The 17,351-nt window shown below is 44.6% G+C and overlaps 1 protein-coding gene across 1 annotated transcript; it reads right to left on the reverse strand.

Moving 5' to 3' along the window:
• Positions 1 to 7,765: 7,765 nt before the first annotated feature.
• On the reverse strand, positions 7,766 to 11,767 carry Marcks (myristoylated alanine rich protein kinase C substrate). The gene is made up of 2 exons (XM_021174114.2): positions 11,244 to 11,767; positions 7,766 to 9,729 (listed from the first exon to the last, which is right to left on the reverse strand). The coding sequence occupies exons 1-2, from the start codon at positions 11,343 to 11,345 to the stop codon at positions 8,902 to 8,904; spliced, it is 930 nt and encodes a 309-aa protein (XP_021029773.1). The 5' UTR covers positions 11,346 to 11,767; the 3' UTR covers positions 7,766 to 8,901.
• Between the last annotated feature and the right edge of the window lie 5,584 nt (positions 11,768 to 17,351).

Here is a 17,351-nt window from a genome sequence, read left to right on the forward strand (position 1 = left end):
CCTGCACATAGGCTAAAGGAAGCCTTTCCCCAGCTTGACTGATTGGAAAATAAAGGCGCAAATAGCCAATGGCTGGGCAGGGGGACAGAGGCAGGACTTTGAGGATTCCAGGGAAGAAACACAGGGAGAAGGAAGAGATTCTGCTGTGAGAGGGGTGTAGGACGGAACACACCATGAAGGAGCAGGGGACTGAGAAGGCCAAAATGTAGGTGAAAAGGGAAAGAAGCCCCATTGGAGGGCTGGCCAGAACAAAACAGCAGCAAAGATAAAATAGAGATTTAGAAAATGTTAACTCAGGCTGGAGAGATGGTTCAGTGGTTAAGAGTACTGATTGCTCTTCCAAAGGTCCTGAGTTCAATTCCCAGCAACCACATGGTGGCTCACAACCATCTGTAACATGATCTGACGCCCTCTTCTGGTGTGTCTGAAGACAACTACAATGTACTCATATACATAAAATAAATAAATCTTTTTTAAGAAAGGAAGGAAGGAAGGAAGGAAGGAAGGAAGGAAGGAAGGAAGGAAGGAAGAAAGAAGGAAAATGTTAACTCAGGAAAACTGTGTGCTAGCCGTTGAGAGGTTTGGAAGTGCTCAACCACTGAACCAGTTAAGGCTCATTATTAAGTATAATGGTTGCAATGTGGGTGTCTTTTATTCACTATGGGTGGGTACAGAGCCATGTGTGCATCCACCGGGAGATTAGAGGAATTTAACTATTCACCACCACAGTACAATTCATTCCTAAGTTATATATGCTAAACAGGGTGGCTTCGGCCTTACTACCGGTACCAAGGAGTCTGAAGCTAGCCTAGATCACAAATATGGAGTTTAAGGACAACGTGGCCTACAAGTTGAGACTCTGCTTCAAAAACACTAGGGCTGTAGTACAGTTGTTCAGTATCATATCAATCCAGGATGGTAGTGTGTACCCATAATCGTAGCAGTCGGGAAGAGGAAACAGGACCAGAAGTTCAGTGTCACCCACAGCTACATATAAACCGGAGCTACCTAAGACTGATTCAGAAAAGAACAATAAAAACATAAAACAATATAAAAAGAAGACATATGCTAACAATATTTTTGGAGCATTAAGCTGATTCACATTTTAAAAGATTCCAGCGAGTGTTGGTGACACATGGTTTAGATAGCTCCAGCTACTTCAAGAGCTGAGGCAGGAAAATCAAGAGTTTGAGACCAGACTGAGTGAAATATTGTCTCAAAAACAAAACAAAACAAAACAAACAAACAAAAAAAAAACAATGGAAAATAAGAGTGAACTAGGGATGTAGTTCATGCCTACATGACTGAGGCCATGTTTATCTCTAGCAATGAAAAGCAATCTTGATAATAACTTATAACTCTTAAAATAGCAGGAAGTAGGCCAGTGAAATGGTTCAGAGGAAAAGGCACTTGGAGCGACCTGAGTTCTAACCCCAGGACCTATATGACAGGAGACAGATGATTATCACATACTCTCCTGTGACCTCCACACACATGGCCTGCCACTACATACAAATAAACACGTAACAAACATTTTAAGACATTAGGAGGTGTCTTAGGGTTTCTATTGCTGTGAAGAGACACCATGACCATGGCAACTCTTATACAGGAAAGCCTGTAGAACCTTCAGTTCTGAAGACAGTTCACTGTCATCATGCTGGGAAGCATGACAGTAGATAGCCAGGCATGACACAGCACTGAAGAGGTAGCTCAGAATTCTACATCCAGATGGGCAGGCAGCAGGAAGAGAGGATAACTCTAGACCTGCCTTGTGCTTCCAACAAGGTCACACCTCCTAATAATGCTACTCCCTAGGAGCCTATGGGGGCCATTTTCATTCAAAGCACCATAGTAGGAATATAAAGAGATATTTTTGTTCTGTTATAACCTGATTTCTGAACTGGTTGTCTCAAAGACTAGAATAAGATGATACATTGTGATGATTTGTGTATGCTTGGCCCAGAGAGTGGCACTATGAGAAGATGTGGCCCTGTTGGACTAGGTGTTGCCTTGTTGGAGTAGGTGTGTCACTGTGAGCATGGGCTTAAGACTGTCATCCTAGCTGCCTGGAAGCCAGTATTCTGCTAGCAGCCTTCAGATGAAACTGTAGAACTCTCAGCTTCTCTTGCACCATTCCTGCCTGGATGCTACCACGTTCCCACCTTGATGATAATGAACCTGCAAGCCAGTCCCAATTAAATGTCGTCTTTGTAAGAGTTGCATTGGTTGTGGTGTCTTTTCACAGCAGTAAAATCCTAACTAAGATACACATTATTAACTTTTCCACTTAATATTATTTTATAACATAGCCTGATTAAGTCCATAAGTTGACTTTGAGACATCTTACCAGATGTCTCAAAACCCTTCTTAAATTATCTATTGCCCCCATCCATTGTTTGGAACTTCATTAAAAACACTAAAACAATTTACTCTAGTTGGATTTTATTTAGAAAAACACGTTATCTTGTAGTCATTTGATCTCAACCTTCCCTAACATCTTCATACAACACTCTAAGCTAATCCTGGCATAGGAGACACCAGGTTCTGGAATATTCCTAGTCTTTTTGAACCCTACCAAGGTCTATGACCCACTATTCATAGTGAACCTTTTAACATATTGCCATGTCAGCAATACTGCTTCTTGACCAGCATACATGTTTAAAGTATGCTGTTCACCATATGCAACATGCATGTCTCTAGAGGCTAGAGAATACGCCCAGTGCTGGTACATTCCATTTTTCTTAGGATACACAAGAAGGTGTTATGTTGATGGATCTGGGTAACATTTAAATATAATTACATTATAGTTATTAAAGGGTAAGGAAAATGCCATGTATCTCATTTTTATTTATCTGAAATTATATCATGGAAGACATCGAACACCAAAAAAAAATAATTAATTAAAATAAATACATAAAACAAAAAATTAATATGCTATGCTAATTTTATCCATTAATCTCCCTCACTTTCTGTAAATGACAAAATCCAAGTATACTCAAATTCCTTATAGAAAACAGAGTAGCACCTACATATAATCACACATACATGCGCGCACACACACACACACACACACACACACACCACATACACAGCCTGATGAAATCCTTTCCAAATAACTTGTAATACCTGGTACTGTGTAAGTGCTTTGTTACACTGCATTTTTTAAGGAGTAAAGAAAGATGTCCACACATGCTATCTATATAAACATTTTTCCAAATTATTTGAAGTCCAGTGTGTTGAGTCTGTGCATGTAGAGCCCTTATATACCAAGGCTAACCTCATTTTTGGCAGAAGGAACCCGAGGAACAGGAATCCTTAGGTTCTCCACATTAGCCTGTCATCTCTACCTTCCTACGGTACTTTCTAATACCTTCCACAGAATCTTTGAGAATTGCTTACATCTGGAAATTTTTTTAAAAAGTCAGTTTTAATAACAATCTTATGGCATTAAAATAGGGAAATTAATTAAACCTAGCTTTAAGGAGCCCAGTGGAGAACTGTAGGTCTGAGACTAGGCTGAGCTACAGAAACAGCCATCTCAAAAGGAGAAGATAGAATAGAGAAGAGAGCATTTACATCTCACTCTTAGCAGCATTGATTTTGATTGCCTCAGCAGATTATCCTGACCATGTCAAGTCAATGTTCATAGACTCCCAGAGTAAGAATTTTCCATTTCCGTACTCGCCTGATTTCATCAGTGTGTGTGTGTGTGTGTGTGTGTGTGTGTGTGTGTGTGCATGTGTGTGTGTGATTATATAATGGATGTGAGTGTACTATATTTTATTATTTGCAGGAAGGGAGGGGTACTTTGTTTCACCTTGGCATCCTGGGGTGCCTGGATTTCCTTTTTGGAGGAATGAACCCAAGGAAGGGAAGGAAGGGAATATGAGGAAGAGTAGAATGAAGATTCTAGATGCTTTTAAAAGAGTAAAAGATCTGAAGCATTGGAATTCTTGAATTCCAGCTCGGAGTGTACGAGAGTTCTAGCAAATGACAGTAGCATAAGGATGAGCCAGTAATCCCTTGCCACCAGAAAGGACTGCTAAGGCTTCTGCTCTCATGAATGTGCCCAACGTGGTCCAGTGTTTCTGAGCACAATGTAGTCAAGGCAAGCGTCAATTCAGCTGCCTCAGCAACAGAATCTTTCAACAGAATCCTTCAGCCTAAAATTGTTTACTATAGAGATGATTTTTACTTCTTTTTCTTTCTTGTATGTCCAGGAGCATACCATGCCAGTTTGCTGTGTATTTAAACTCCATTTAGCCTCTGCAGAACAGAAACAAAATGATTATGTGGTATTCTCATACTGTGGTGCTTAGAGGCTGGTATCGTTGTAATGTGGTGTTAGAACCTATAATTACCTCCGAATTTCAGAGTGCTAGCCATCTCACTTCTGAACACCGAGGTCTCAATAAGTACGTGTAAAAGAGTGGTTCTTTACATTTCCAATACAGGGTCACAAAGTTCAGGGCACACTTCTCCCAAAAGAAAGTTAAGATATGCAAACGATTTAGACAGAGGTGGGGCGTGCCTTTAACCACGCCCTTTTGAGGCAGGAATTTCCAGCTAGCCTGGTCTACAGAGTTCTAGGACAGTCAGGGCTACACAGAGAAACCCTGTCTTGAAAAATCAAAAACAAAGCAAAACAAAATAACAACAACAAACAAAAATGATATGCAATGAGATTCTATTTGTGGGTCCTGAACTACTTACTATTTGCTTCTAAAATCCAAAATATTTTTAAAACTTCGTCATAGAAATAGCGATCATCTAAAATAGTTTCTTAAATGATTCTAACTCTTCCGTTCTGGAAGGAAAGCTGTTAGTTCATTAGGCAACTCAAACCAGGAATTACCATTTGGATTACAAGAACCATAAGTATAAACAATGAAATGTTTCCAATCTGTGTCTGGAAAGAGAATTTCAAAAAGGCTTTTGGGGATGAAGAAATCGTAGACAAAAATTGCTCCAATTTTGCCCTGACCTCCCTACAACTAAAACAAAACAAAAACCGCAAACATGTAGCTGGGAAAGTTTTTATGATTCACGCTTCTCCTATAACCAGAGTAAAGGTGAAATGGAAGGGGAAAAGGTAATCCCATTGGTTTTAATCAATTATGTCCTTATTTAATACTCAAAAAAATTATAAACACAAAGAGCTCTAAATGAACTCTCTTGATATTCACACACAGCCTCTTTCCGTATTTTCAGGATGGCATTCTTGGGCATAATCTCAAGCACTGCAACTCAAATTCCCAGGAAGAACGGAAAGATTTGTGGATTTATTCAGTATGCCTTGCTTTGAGTACCATCACCTGGCAGAGAGGGGAAAATGTTCAATTTATAGCAAGTGCTTCTTTTTTTTGTTTTGTTTGCTTTCCGAGACAGGGTTTCCCTGTGTCCCCCTGGCTGTCCTGGAACTCACTCTGTAGACCAGGCTAGCGTCGAACTCAGAAATTCGCTTGCCTCTGCCTCCCAATGCTGGGATTAAAGGCATGTGCTACTACTACCCGGCAAGTAATTCTTTTAAAAAGGTGGAATGTAACAGCCCATGTATGTAGTCAATTTTTAGCATGTTCAAAGTCCAGCTATACTGAACTACATACACGCAACTCGGACCAACTCCTAAGGTATCTATTTAAAGGGAGTTCAGCGGTGCCACGACACGCTACTGTAATCCTAGCTCAGGCAGCAGGGTTGTCAGTTCAAGACCAGCCTGAATGGTATCATGAGCCTGTCTCGAGGAACTAAACTAAGAGTTCAGAAAGCACTGTGCCCCAACTCCTTAACCTGATCAGCAAGGCTCACTTAATTTTATATTCATATTTGGAAAAAACATGAATGAATGGCTAAGTTTTGTCTTATCCAATAACTCAATGAGTAAGGTTTCACATTCTAAGTACAGTATCAAGTATGTGTCTTCTAAATCCTAAATTGAGTTATAGTAACACCTTTAAACAGTTATTTCCCCTAAAACTTGAATTAAAACATAAAATTTGTAAACACCCTACTTTAGCAGGCTTGATTATATCAACTGGTAAAACTTTATTTACAAGCAATAGGAATTGGACCAAATGATTCTTATAATCCAGAGTAAGTGTTCATAACCACAGCAAAGGCCACTGCACACACTGCCAATACAGACTTAATAACACGATTCTCAACTGTACAAGAGTTATTTATTTTCCTTAATCTCAAAGCTATTTTAGTAGTACAAAAAAGCCATATTAACATTTTTTTCCATTAGAAAACAACAGGATGTACAAAACTTTGGATGAAAAGTATGTCAAATTGCATTTAGCCACTTGGAGGAAATCCACCGCTCCATCAATACCACCCAAAGTGTTTTAGGCAGTGATTAAAATCAAAATAATGCATCTTAATAAATCTCAGCTGTTAAAAGAACAAACCTAGCAATATAGAATACTTTTCTACACAGTATTTTTAACTACTCAGTTCAGGAGTTATTTTTTTAAAACCCATTTCAGTTAAGTCCTATTACATACCAGGCACCATAGCTGGCCAACTAGGGGTTCTCAAACAAGTTGGTTAAAGCGGGAAAGACCCACCACTCAGTCCTTTGGTTACCAGGTTTGACTTTAATCTTCCAAAACCTCAAGAAACTCAGGATCAAGTTTATTCTTTCAAGTGTTACTTGGTTTTATTATCAGGGAGGATATTTAGAAAGAAAAGTAACCATTAATTTTGATCTATTATTTCAATTAGAGGAACATTATTGAAAAGCTAATGCTGTTATCTCTTTTTTTAATACGATGTAATATTGAGGTGCCACCAGAGTGGTTCAACTTTACCCTGAACTCCACCCTGCACTCTACTCAAGACAAGAGCACAACAGGTAGACTATTTTGCATTTAATAAAGCAATGGTAAAAAATAAAAAAAAAAATTCAGTTTAGGGTCCAGTAAAGTAAAAATATCCAGTTATGAGATGGAAAATAAGCAGAAAGTAAACTAATAAGAGTTAATATATAAAGGATTATCTTTTCATTTGAATACAAGATGCTAACACTTTGACTAAAAAAACAAAACAAAACAAACAAACAAAAAAAAACCAAGCTTGCAGCTATGCTAATGGCCCAAACTGACAATAAGTGTGTCCATTCAACACCATTACTTCCTTATAGAAACTTGTCCATGAAGTATAGCATATCAGTTCAAGAACACTTTGGAAACAAGCCAAACGCTAAGGCTTATACTATATAAACCATCAACATTTAAACAGGTTTGGCCATCTTTTCATGACTTATGTGCAGTCTGAACTCCACATTCTTCCTATTATAAAATGTAACTTTCTGGACCTGCAATGACAAGGAAACAGTTTATGAAATAGTCTATTAAGACATTTGAAACAGTCTTAGGGTCAAGCCACTTTTGTCTTAAAGGACTTATTCTGGCATGCTATAACTAAAAGCAGATAAATGGTAACAACTGACACAGTATAAGATCTTCCTACATACTTAATTTGACACTGATTATGAATTTCAGAGCTTGAAAACTTCTTATCAAAAACCACAGCCAAATGTACTTTTGATGGCATGCAAGGCCTTCCTAAAAAATTAATCTAAGACCTAGAAGTCAGCCTCAGAACATAAAAAAACACAACAAATTTGTACATTTTATTCACATTTATTATTTTTTTTTTTTTTGCTTTTAGTGTGCTCACAGAAAATTAGAACACCTTAAGCAGGAGTTGAATAGCAATGTTTGTAAGCAATGTTACAGTCCAGCTCTATGTCAAATTGGTCAAAGCTCCTCCAGTATTTACAAAACACGAGAGACGAGATGCTACACAAAACCATTGCATCGGACGATTTGTTTCTCCTTTATTCTCAAAGACAACTGGAAAAGAAAGCATTGCCTGCTGTAATCAAAAAACATACCACAGTATAAACAGTTACCATTCCACGTATCACAGCTTGGTTGAGTTTAAAATTTTGTGTTTAAAAGGTCCAAGATGACTGCAGTTTTACAAAAATGGGCAGGGTGGAGACTTTGCAAACTTCATGTGCTTCTGAAGGATATCAAGATTTGTTTTTATACAATAGTCACAGTTAAAAACACCCTGCTGGTAATACATAATTACACTTTATTAAGGTCATAAACCAGCAATAAACAATAAAGCCTATACAACTTGTAGTTCTACTTAATCACTGACTGGTACAGCTAACATGAGATAAGCAAGAAGTTCCTATGGTTTACATGAACTCCTAAGTCTATGATTTTTTTTTTTTTAAATCTGGGTATTGGTGTTTTTATTTTTTTTTCTCTTTCCTTCTTATTCAAAACGTGTAGTGTTGTAAACCTGCCTCACAAAATACATCGTAATAATTTTTCTTTAAAAAAAAAAAAAAAGAAAGAAAGAAAGGACAAGAACCCTAAGCCTTTACACCCACCACCATTTTAGTGGCATATTATCTTGGCAATGTTATGCACTGCTTCAATTTCCCATAGTGGCCCCTATCACTTCATTTGTTATTCCTTTTGACCCACCCATCTCCTTCATATATGGGTATGTCTATAGATCTGACAAAGAAAGTTTACACTTTTTTTTTAATAAAGATGCAAAGTATGCAAAAAACATTAATACTGATGCAAAAAAAAAAAAAAAAAGTAAAAGTAAAGAAAGAAGGCAGAGGAAGCTGTCTAACACGTCCTCGGCCTGTCGGAATGGTGGAAACAACTGAGATGGGATCTGTGGGGAAGGGGGCTTAAAAAAAAACAAAAACAAAATTTGCTGCTTAAAAAAAAATGTGAAATTAAAAAAAAAATCGTTAAAATCAATCCCTGGTTGTAGACAAGTTCTCCAAAACCAGTACCTGGCACCACTCCAACAAACAAACTGGGGGGGGAAAGTTCTTGAATTGCGTGAGGGCTCTGGAGCTTACTCAGCCGTTGGCGCGGGGGGCGCCTCCGGACTGCACTCGGGCTGCGGCTCCGGCGACGCGGCGGGGGCTGCGGACGCTGCGGCCTCGTCGGTGGCAGCGGGCGCCTCCTGCTCAGGCCCTGCGGCGGAGGGCGCATCGCCCGCCGTGGCGCCGGGCGCGGGCTCCTCCGCCTTCTCCCCCGCCGCCTCCGACGGCTCCTCCGCCTGCGGCTCCTCCGCCGCGGGCTGCTCCGGCTGCTCAGGCTGCTCGGGCTCCGCCGCCTCGGCCTCCCGGGGCTCTCCGCCCGCTGCGCCCTCGGCGCCCGCCCCGCCTGCCTGCTCCCCTGGGGCCGCGGCCCCCTCGCCGCCCGCTGCGGCTGCAGCCTCGTCCTTGGCGCCTTCCGCGGTCGCTCCCTCTGCTTCAGCGCCCTCGCCCGACTCCTTCTTGCTCTTCTTGAAGGAGAAGCCGCTCAGCTTGAAGGACTTCTTGAAGGAAAAGCGCTTCTTTTTTTTTTTCGGGGTCTCGCTGCTGGGCGACGGCGCGGCCCCGTCCTCCGCCTTGGGCGACGACGTGGAGGAGGCGGACGCGCCCTCGGCCTCGGCGGCCGGGGAGCTGGGCTCGGCGGGCTCGGCCTCCGCAGCCTCCTTGTCGGCCGCGCCGGCGCCCGGCTCGGTGGCCGCGGCAGCCTCATCCTTTTCGGCCGCGGCGGGGGTCGCGGCACTGCCGCTCGCGGGCTCCTCCTTGTCGGCGGCCGGGGCGCTGCCGTTGGCCTGCAGCTCCTCCTTGGCGCCCGGCTCGGCGGCGGCGGGCGACGCGTCCCCGTTCACTTTTACGTGACCATTCTCCTGCGGGGCAGAAAGAAAAAGACGGGGGCGTCACTCGGAGCGACCGACCCGCGCGGGGCAAGCTTCGGAAGGGACCCGACGGCCCGTGCCCGGCGGCCGTGGAGTGGACACAAATCCACCACAATTCTGAGGCCTACATCGGATTCCCTTCCCTCCACCTCGAGCAACGGGAGCTCCCGGGGCTGCGCGTTCCCGGGTGGCGCCGGCAGGGGGCGCTGCTCCTCCACCGCGCGGAGAGCAGCGGGACGCGGGCGGGAGGGCGCTCAGGGGCGGGGCCACCCCGCCCTGCCTAGCCGGGCCCTGCCCGCAGGCCGAGGCGCCCCCGAGCTGGGGGATCGCGCAGCCCGGGAGTCCGCAAACAAAGCTCAGGTGGCTGCCCCGGTCGGCCTCTCGGAGGCTCGGCAACCAGCAAGGCTGGGGAAAACCCATTATGTCTGAAGTCTGGCCTCCGCTTCCACGCCCACCTTCGCCCATCATTCTGCAAATTGGGGTGCGCCCGGGCAGCTCCTTTTTGCATTTTTAACGGGTTTAAAGGCTCTTGACAGAGCACGTCTTGCCCCAGTAGGTTTAGAGCAGCCCCCCCCCTTTTTTTTTTTTTTTTTTTTTTTTGGCTCTAGGAAAAGAGGCGTGGTGGGTGCTCGCTGTTTGGGAAGCAGCCACCCATGGCCGACCTCTTGAGCCCACCCAACCATGGCTCTCTGCCTGGGTCGCAGCAGCACTGAGGCAATCCTCGAGGGTGGCCAAGGTGCCACTCACACGAACAGTCCAGACCAAAACACCAGAACTGCTCCCTTCTTGGCAGGCAGGAAAGGGTCTTCAAAAACCCACGGAGAATTCCCACCACACCAGGATACCATTTGAAAAGTCATATGGGTGTGTAATTACACAGCTACCAAAGGGGGAGGGGAAGGGCCATCGGAAAGGCACTTGGAAAAGCTGCCTGTCCGGCTCTAACCAGCCACCTTTCCAAGAACCCGAGGCATACTGCCTCTGGATACAATAAGACAAGCCTTCTCAGCTTGCCTTTCTCCTCCGCCATCCGCGTTGGCTCCCCCCTTCCTACACACACACACACGCGCGCGCACACACACAACCACACCAGAAATCTCAAAGACGACCCAATCTCGACAATAAATACGTGAGCCACCCAAACACCACTGTGGCCTCAAATACAAATGCAACCTGGAGGGGCGTTGGGTGGGGGGTTGCATCTAACTAGTCACGTTCAGCCAATCTCCAAACCACGCCATTTTAGACGATTTATCACTCTTCCTCCGGTCTACTCAAGAATTGGCCAGGATCCTTAGGAACCACTCCTTTGGGGTGGGGGTGGAGGGTACCCTTCCCATGAAAAATTGACAATTTAGGCTATCATTACCCATTCAACTTTCAGACTAGGATCTGGCTAGGCTCCCCTCCCTGGAATGCACCTCGGGAGCTACCAGGGGGAAGACGAGGCGTCCAGATTAGAGAAAGACACCCAAGAAATGCCCAGAACCACAGGTAGAATTTACCTGCCCATTTGCTTTGGAAGGCGACGAGGCCACAGCCGCCTCCCCGGGCCTCTCGGCGGCGGCTTCTCCCTTCGCTGCGGTCTTGGAGAACTGGGCACCCATGCTGGCTTCTTCAACAAAGAAACTCAACAGATCCAAGAGAGGAAACAAAGAGCCTTCGGTTGGTGTAACGACGGGGCGAGCAGCAGCAGCAGCAGCAACAGCGGCGGCGGCACACACACCGGAGGGAGGGGGTGGGGGTGGCGAGGAGGACAGAAGAGACCCGATTAAATACACTCCGGATAAAAAATTTTTAGTCGAAGAGATCAAAAAAACAGCAGCGCAGGAAGGAGGGAAAAAGGTGGAAAAGTCGAGCACAAAAAAGGAGCCCAAGTGTAGTTTTTTTTAAAAAAAGAAGTAATAAAAAAAATCCCAGATTTGTAGCCGCACTGTAGACAAGAGGAAAATGGAGAAATCTCCCTGGTTGCTAATAAGATGCGGGGTCCAACGCCCAAGTGCACAGATGAATGGGCTCGCGGGCGCTGACGCGGCCCCCGCGCGCGCTGGCCAATCCGCGCGCCGCACACAAAGCAGGGGGCGGGGCCTGCGCTCCGGGCGAACAATGGAGCCGCGCTTTGCAAACGGTTTGAAAATCAGCCTCAGACCAAGAATTAATGTCTTCCAAATAAATAAATCAATTAAAAAATACGTGCTTCTCGTCTCCCTCGGCCTGAAAATAATAATGCATGTCTTGATTGGCTTGCTTTGTTTGGAATTAATTAACGCGGGAGGGGGTACTTATGGATGGGGGCGGAGAAAGCTTTAACTTGACTCGCATTGACTCTTGCTGGTCTATATCCGCGTCTGTCTCTAGCCATTCTCTCCCCTCCCCCATCTTTCCCGTGTGTTTACGTGTATAAGTGTGTATACGAGTGTTAAAGACAATGGGTAGGATTTGTGTGCTAACAGCATTTTTTTCCCTCCGCACTCCATAAGGGTTTCACAGATAGTGCGCAAGGATTTTTTTTGGGGGGGGGGTGTTTCTTTCTTTCTTTTCTTTTCTTTTCTTTTTTTTTTTTTTTAAAGCTGCTGCAATTGTTAAATCGTCCCACACTGAAAGGTATTTAAACCACGAAGATCGAATTTCATCTAGCGAAATCTCCAGTTGGAATTAGGTCTGTAGGCCAGATGTGGGAAACGCAAAAACAGCAAACAGCCTAAGCCATGCTCGTTCCTTTCTCTCCTAGAGGCGTGAAATAAAATATTTTGAAATTGGTCCTTGGAGCACCTCAAATAGCGTCTATCTGACTATTCCAATTACCGATCACTTTTCCACAAAACACTGTGAGGACCATTTGCAGAAGATCGAAACTTGCTAGCATGTTATCACTGTAAGAAACGACATCATTAATTTTCCTCTGTGGTAAAACTAGACCGAGCCTTGAGTGTACGAATCCATATTTACAGTTGGGAGACAGCTACTCTCGTCGACACGGGTTGTTTTCCTAGCCTGCTGCCAACATCGGAGGGACTCTCATTTTGAACTTGTCTGTGCACAGCATCAAGTGTGCTCCTGGAAGAGAGGCAACAGCGAGGAAATTCTAAAAGACCGAGTCCTAGTCTCAGAAGAAATCGCCTGCAAGGTTGAGAGACAGAAAGAAAATCCCTGGAGACTCCACGTCTAACCCAGGCTAAAGGCAAAGCTTTACAGCGGTGTGTAGGATCTCTCTCTCGTTCGCTACAGCCCTTGCCACCGAAGTACCAGACGCTTTTAGTGTGTGAAAGACCAGGCGTTGATTTAATGTATCTGGAAGGGAGAGGGGTTAGAGGATGCAACTTAACAAATATTCCTCTATTCTCGCTCATGAAAACATCCAAAACATCTTTCGGCGTTTGCATTTAATGACTGCAACGTGAACGATGGAGGCGAGAAGCAGTCGAGGGAATGGCTCGTTTCTCTTAGTGTTGGCTCGGAATTGTCAAACAGTTACTTTCTGTTCATTGTAGGGAAATAGGTCACACTTTGAGTGAAAAGGACAGTTGGTTCAAGCCAATAACCCTTTGTTCAAGTGCTGTTTGACAGTCCCTGAGCAGAACATCGTTGCGTGAAGTTTCGTCTCCTGTCCAATACCTTTAGATACATTATTAAATCCCAAAGTCATATTCCACGGAGCGCCTGGAAGGAATATTTCGTCGAAACGCGTCTTGCCAACCAACGTGTTAGCACCCGTAAGGAAGCCTGCTGGACTGGCCCGAGAACCCAGCCGCCAGGATGGACACGAATCCCTCATTAGCAGTTCCAACTTGAAAAGCCAACTGGGCTGATCCAACACCACCATCCAGGAGATTCCCAAAGGCTCAAAAGGCAATCTGTGCACCCACCCCACGGGAACCTTGCCCCTTCCTCTGCGTCTCCCTCCGGTTTTAAATTGGGGTGATTGCTAGTTCGCTTTCGGATTTTTTCTCCCAGACATTCGGGGGCTGCTTTTGTGGCTCCTTTGTTAACAGGCTGTCGTGCAGCTTTCCCCCCTTTTCTTTCTCCAATGCCTATTTGCCTGGTATCGGCTCGTCTCCGGGGCAACCGCGGGGAAGATTCGGAGCCCCAGGCGCCGGGAGGGGGAAGGGGCGGAGCCCGGCGGAGTGGGGGCGGGGAGGGGCGCGAGAGGAGGGGCGGAGGGAGTGGGTCAGGAGGAGACCCCAGGACCCACGAGGAGCAGATGGCCGCTCCGGGGCGGAGCCCGTGAGCGTCTGGGGAGCGGGAGAGCCAATCCGTCCCTGCAGCAGCGCGGGAGCGAGCCAACGAGAGTAAACACGCGGGCTGTGCACCCCCCCCCCTCCGTCCCTACTTTGCAGCTGAAGACGTGATTTCCTTTGGATAAGAAAGCTCATTGCCAGTGTGGTTGGAAAGCTGGCGGTCCCCCGGAGAATGGGTTGGGAGGCGGGTTTGGGCGGAGCTCTGAAATCTCCCTCTCCCTTTCCTCCCCTCCCACCCCAACTCAGGCACCCACTAAGCCTGGCGGGAATGGAAGAGGCGGGTGGATGGGAGAGCGGGGCGGGGCTGGGAAAAGGGAAGAGATTGACTCTTGCTATGAACCATAAGGAATGCCAGCAAGCTATTGGAGCTGCTGGTCTTTACCTGCTGCTGTTCCCCTACAGTTTGGTGGTCTCCCCGTAGAGTTAAGGGTTTCGCGGGGTGGGGGGGGAACACCCGCCAAATGCATTTATGTAAGTGAGATTAAAGAACCCATAAGGACATTAAAAATTGGAAGCAGGAGCCTATAGCCAACTCAACAGGGAAAACAGACTTTTATTCTCCATTTGCACTGTTTATGGAGGGATGTGGTGTGTATGAGTGTACAGAGTCTTACTGCGCAATACAGGCTGACCTTCAACCCTGTAGAGCCCAGCCTAGTCTAGAACTCATGATTCACAGGGTCTACTTCTCAACTGCTAGCGACTAACAGGGGTGTGCTATTACTGCCAGCTCTGTGCTCCCATTTATTCTGACATGGTGGCACCATAGCTAAAGGTGCTTGCCTTCAAGTCTGAAAACCTAAATCCATCGTCCCAAGACCCAGATGGTGTGTAGATAGAACCAACTCTTGAAAAGGTTCCCCGACCGACCCTCACCCCTGGCAAACACTACACAAAAATTAAACGTAATATGATGTAGTAATCTGTATATGGTCTTCCTTAAGGGTAACTGAGTGTGTTTAAGAGATCTCAAAGTTATTTTTTCATAAAACATTAGCATTTAAACTTTAGACATTGTTTTACAATATCTTGAGGGAATGCTGTATGTGAGAACCGGGTGGTAGATGCACATCAATGCATCTAAGATGCACCACAGAAGAAATCAGAGGTCAGGATGGTTTAAAATGTCAGTTTAGGGCAGAAGAGCACTTGCCATGCAAGCACGAGGACCTGAGTCCAAATCCACAACACCTGTGTAAAAAGCCAGCCCAGGTGTGTGAGCAAGCCCAGTGCTGGGGGAAGATCTTTGAGCCTTACTGGCTGACAGTCTAGCTCTAGGTTTAGTGAGAGAGTAATTAGGCACCTGATTGTAGAGAGAATATCTTGTGTATTGTATGGATACACCACCTGTCAGTTAAAAAGCCAATGGCCAATGGCTTAGGCAGGAAATAGGTGGTGGGACATCTGGGAGGCAGAAAGAATTCTGGGATAGAGCCAGGTGTGGGAGATTTGCCTGGGAAATTTTAAAGAGAGGGACACATGGTACCTGAGCACAGGTAACCAGCCATGTGACAGAATGTGGATTAGAATAAATGAGTTATATTTAGTTATGATCTAATCAGAAAAGAAAATAGCATTATGGACAAGGTATTTGTAAATATATTTTGAGTCTGAGTCTTATTTCTGGGATCATGGGGCTGGGAGGAAGAACCAGGCCCAACATCTATACCTGATACCTCCTCTGACCTTCACATTTATGGGCATGGGCCCTCCACACACCAGTGCATACACCTCTACATACGCACTTGTTTATAAAAGTATGGAATACTAAGAATTCTAAGTGCAAATGTTTTTAAAATCCAGGTCATAAGAATATGCAACAGATGGCAGGTAGGGTCCAAAAATCACTCTGTGTAACTTCTGCTATAAAAGGATGAGCAGAAGAGGGGAGACTAAAGAAGACTGAAAAGAAACTCTAAAGTAGTAGGATAAAAAGTAAAATCAGGAGTGTAGTCAGGGAAATCATTGCAGATGTGGTACTGAGGAGGAGCAGCTCATTTTGCCAAATGCTAGAGGCTAATCAAATAAAATAAAGACTGAAGACATTATAGACATTATTGCTTTCCTTTTTCTTTTTCCAAATGAAGCCTGACTCTAATCCAGGCTGTCCTCGAACCCACCATGTAGTCCAAACTGTCCTTGTGTTCTCAGCAATTTTCTTACCTCTGTGCTTCAAGTGCTGGATTCACAGGCATAAACTGCCATATCCAAACTTCTAGAGCAGTTTTTGTAGCATGCTGAGAAAGGACACGTGTTTAGGGCTTGATGTGTTGAGCATAAATGGGAATACACTTTAAATAAATAAATAAATAAATAAAGCTTGACTGAGCAAAGAATTTAGAGAGACAAAGCAAATTTGGTTACTGCCTTGAATAAAGATATTAGAGCATGTTTGATGGACTAGAAATGATTTCAGGCAAAAGGAAACCTAACCTCTGTGCTGGGAGTAGTAAGGGAGAGAAAGGTGGATTTCCCAATCACATTGGCCAGTCTGTCCAGCCAATCCATAATCTCCAGTTTCAGCATGCAACCCTGTTTCAAAAAAATAAGATGGGGACCAGTCAAGGAAGTCAATGTCAACCTCTGACTTGCACATGCAGGCATACATCTGTGTATACCACAAATATGCAGACTGCAAAGTGGAGAATGGGTTAGGATATTCTTAAAAAGGTACGGGGGGGGGGGGAGAAGATATGCATACATATATAGTATAATATATGTATATCTTGTTGAGACATGTTCAACAGACTTCAAGTACTCTTGAACTCTTAGCTAAGGAACCCTTTAACTATTGATGTTTCTGCCCCACTTCCTACGTGCTGGGAATACAGACCTGGCTAGGAAATTAATGGACTTTTTAAAGAGGCTGGGTCAATTGAAGTAATAAGGAAAAGAGGGAAATTTGCTAGTGGAAAAATGAGGAAAAACTCCCTTCTGGTGGTTTCTCTTTTCTCTTGATGTCATGAGCTGAGAGTTAAGGAGACCAGAGAGATCTGAGGTTTTGTTTTGTTTTAGCAGATGCAGAATAGTGACTGGGAAGGTGCAGTGTTGAGACTTCTAGGCGCTTACTGGAGCACTGTAAAGAAACAGTGAGTTCTCAGTTGAGTTGCATACAGCCTTTTCATTGAGTAAGAGTGTCCTTGTTATAAGCCTCTTGAAGACTGTCAATCCCAACCTACTCAAGCAACGAACAGAAGTTGCACAAAATAAAACACAGATGAAAATGGCATTACTGTTACCCAGCTCAACTTTGGCTAGTTCCATATGATTTTACACAGATGTGTTTGTACTGGCTATTTTTGTGTCAACTTGACACAGCTGGAGTTATCACAGAGAAAGGAGCTTCAGTTGAGGAAATGCCTCCATGAGATCCAA

Source organism: Mus caroli, chromosome 10 (genome assembly GCF_900094665.2).
Source record: "Mus caroli chromosome 10, CAROLI_EIJ_v1.1, whole genome shotgun sequence".
Classification (NCBI taxonomy): domain Eukaryota; kingdom Metazoa; phylum Chordata; class Mammalia; order Rodentia; family Muridae; genus Mus; species Mus caroli.

Coding starts and splice junctions, on each gene's coding strand:
- Marcks (XM_021174114.2), bottom strand. CDS start 11,345: ATGGGTGCCCAGTTCTCCAAGACCGCAGCGAAGGGAGAAGCCGCCGCC. Junction 9,730..11,243: donor CTTCCAAAGCAAATGGGCAG/GTAAATTCTACC, acceptor TCTGCCCCGCAG/GAGAATGGTCACGTAAAAGT.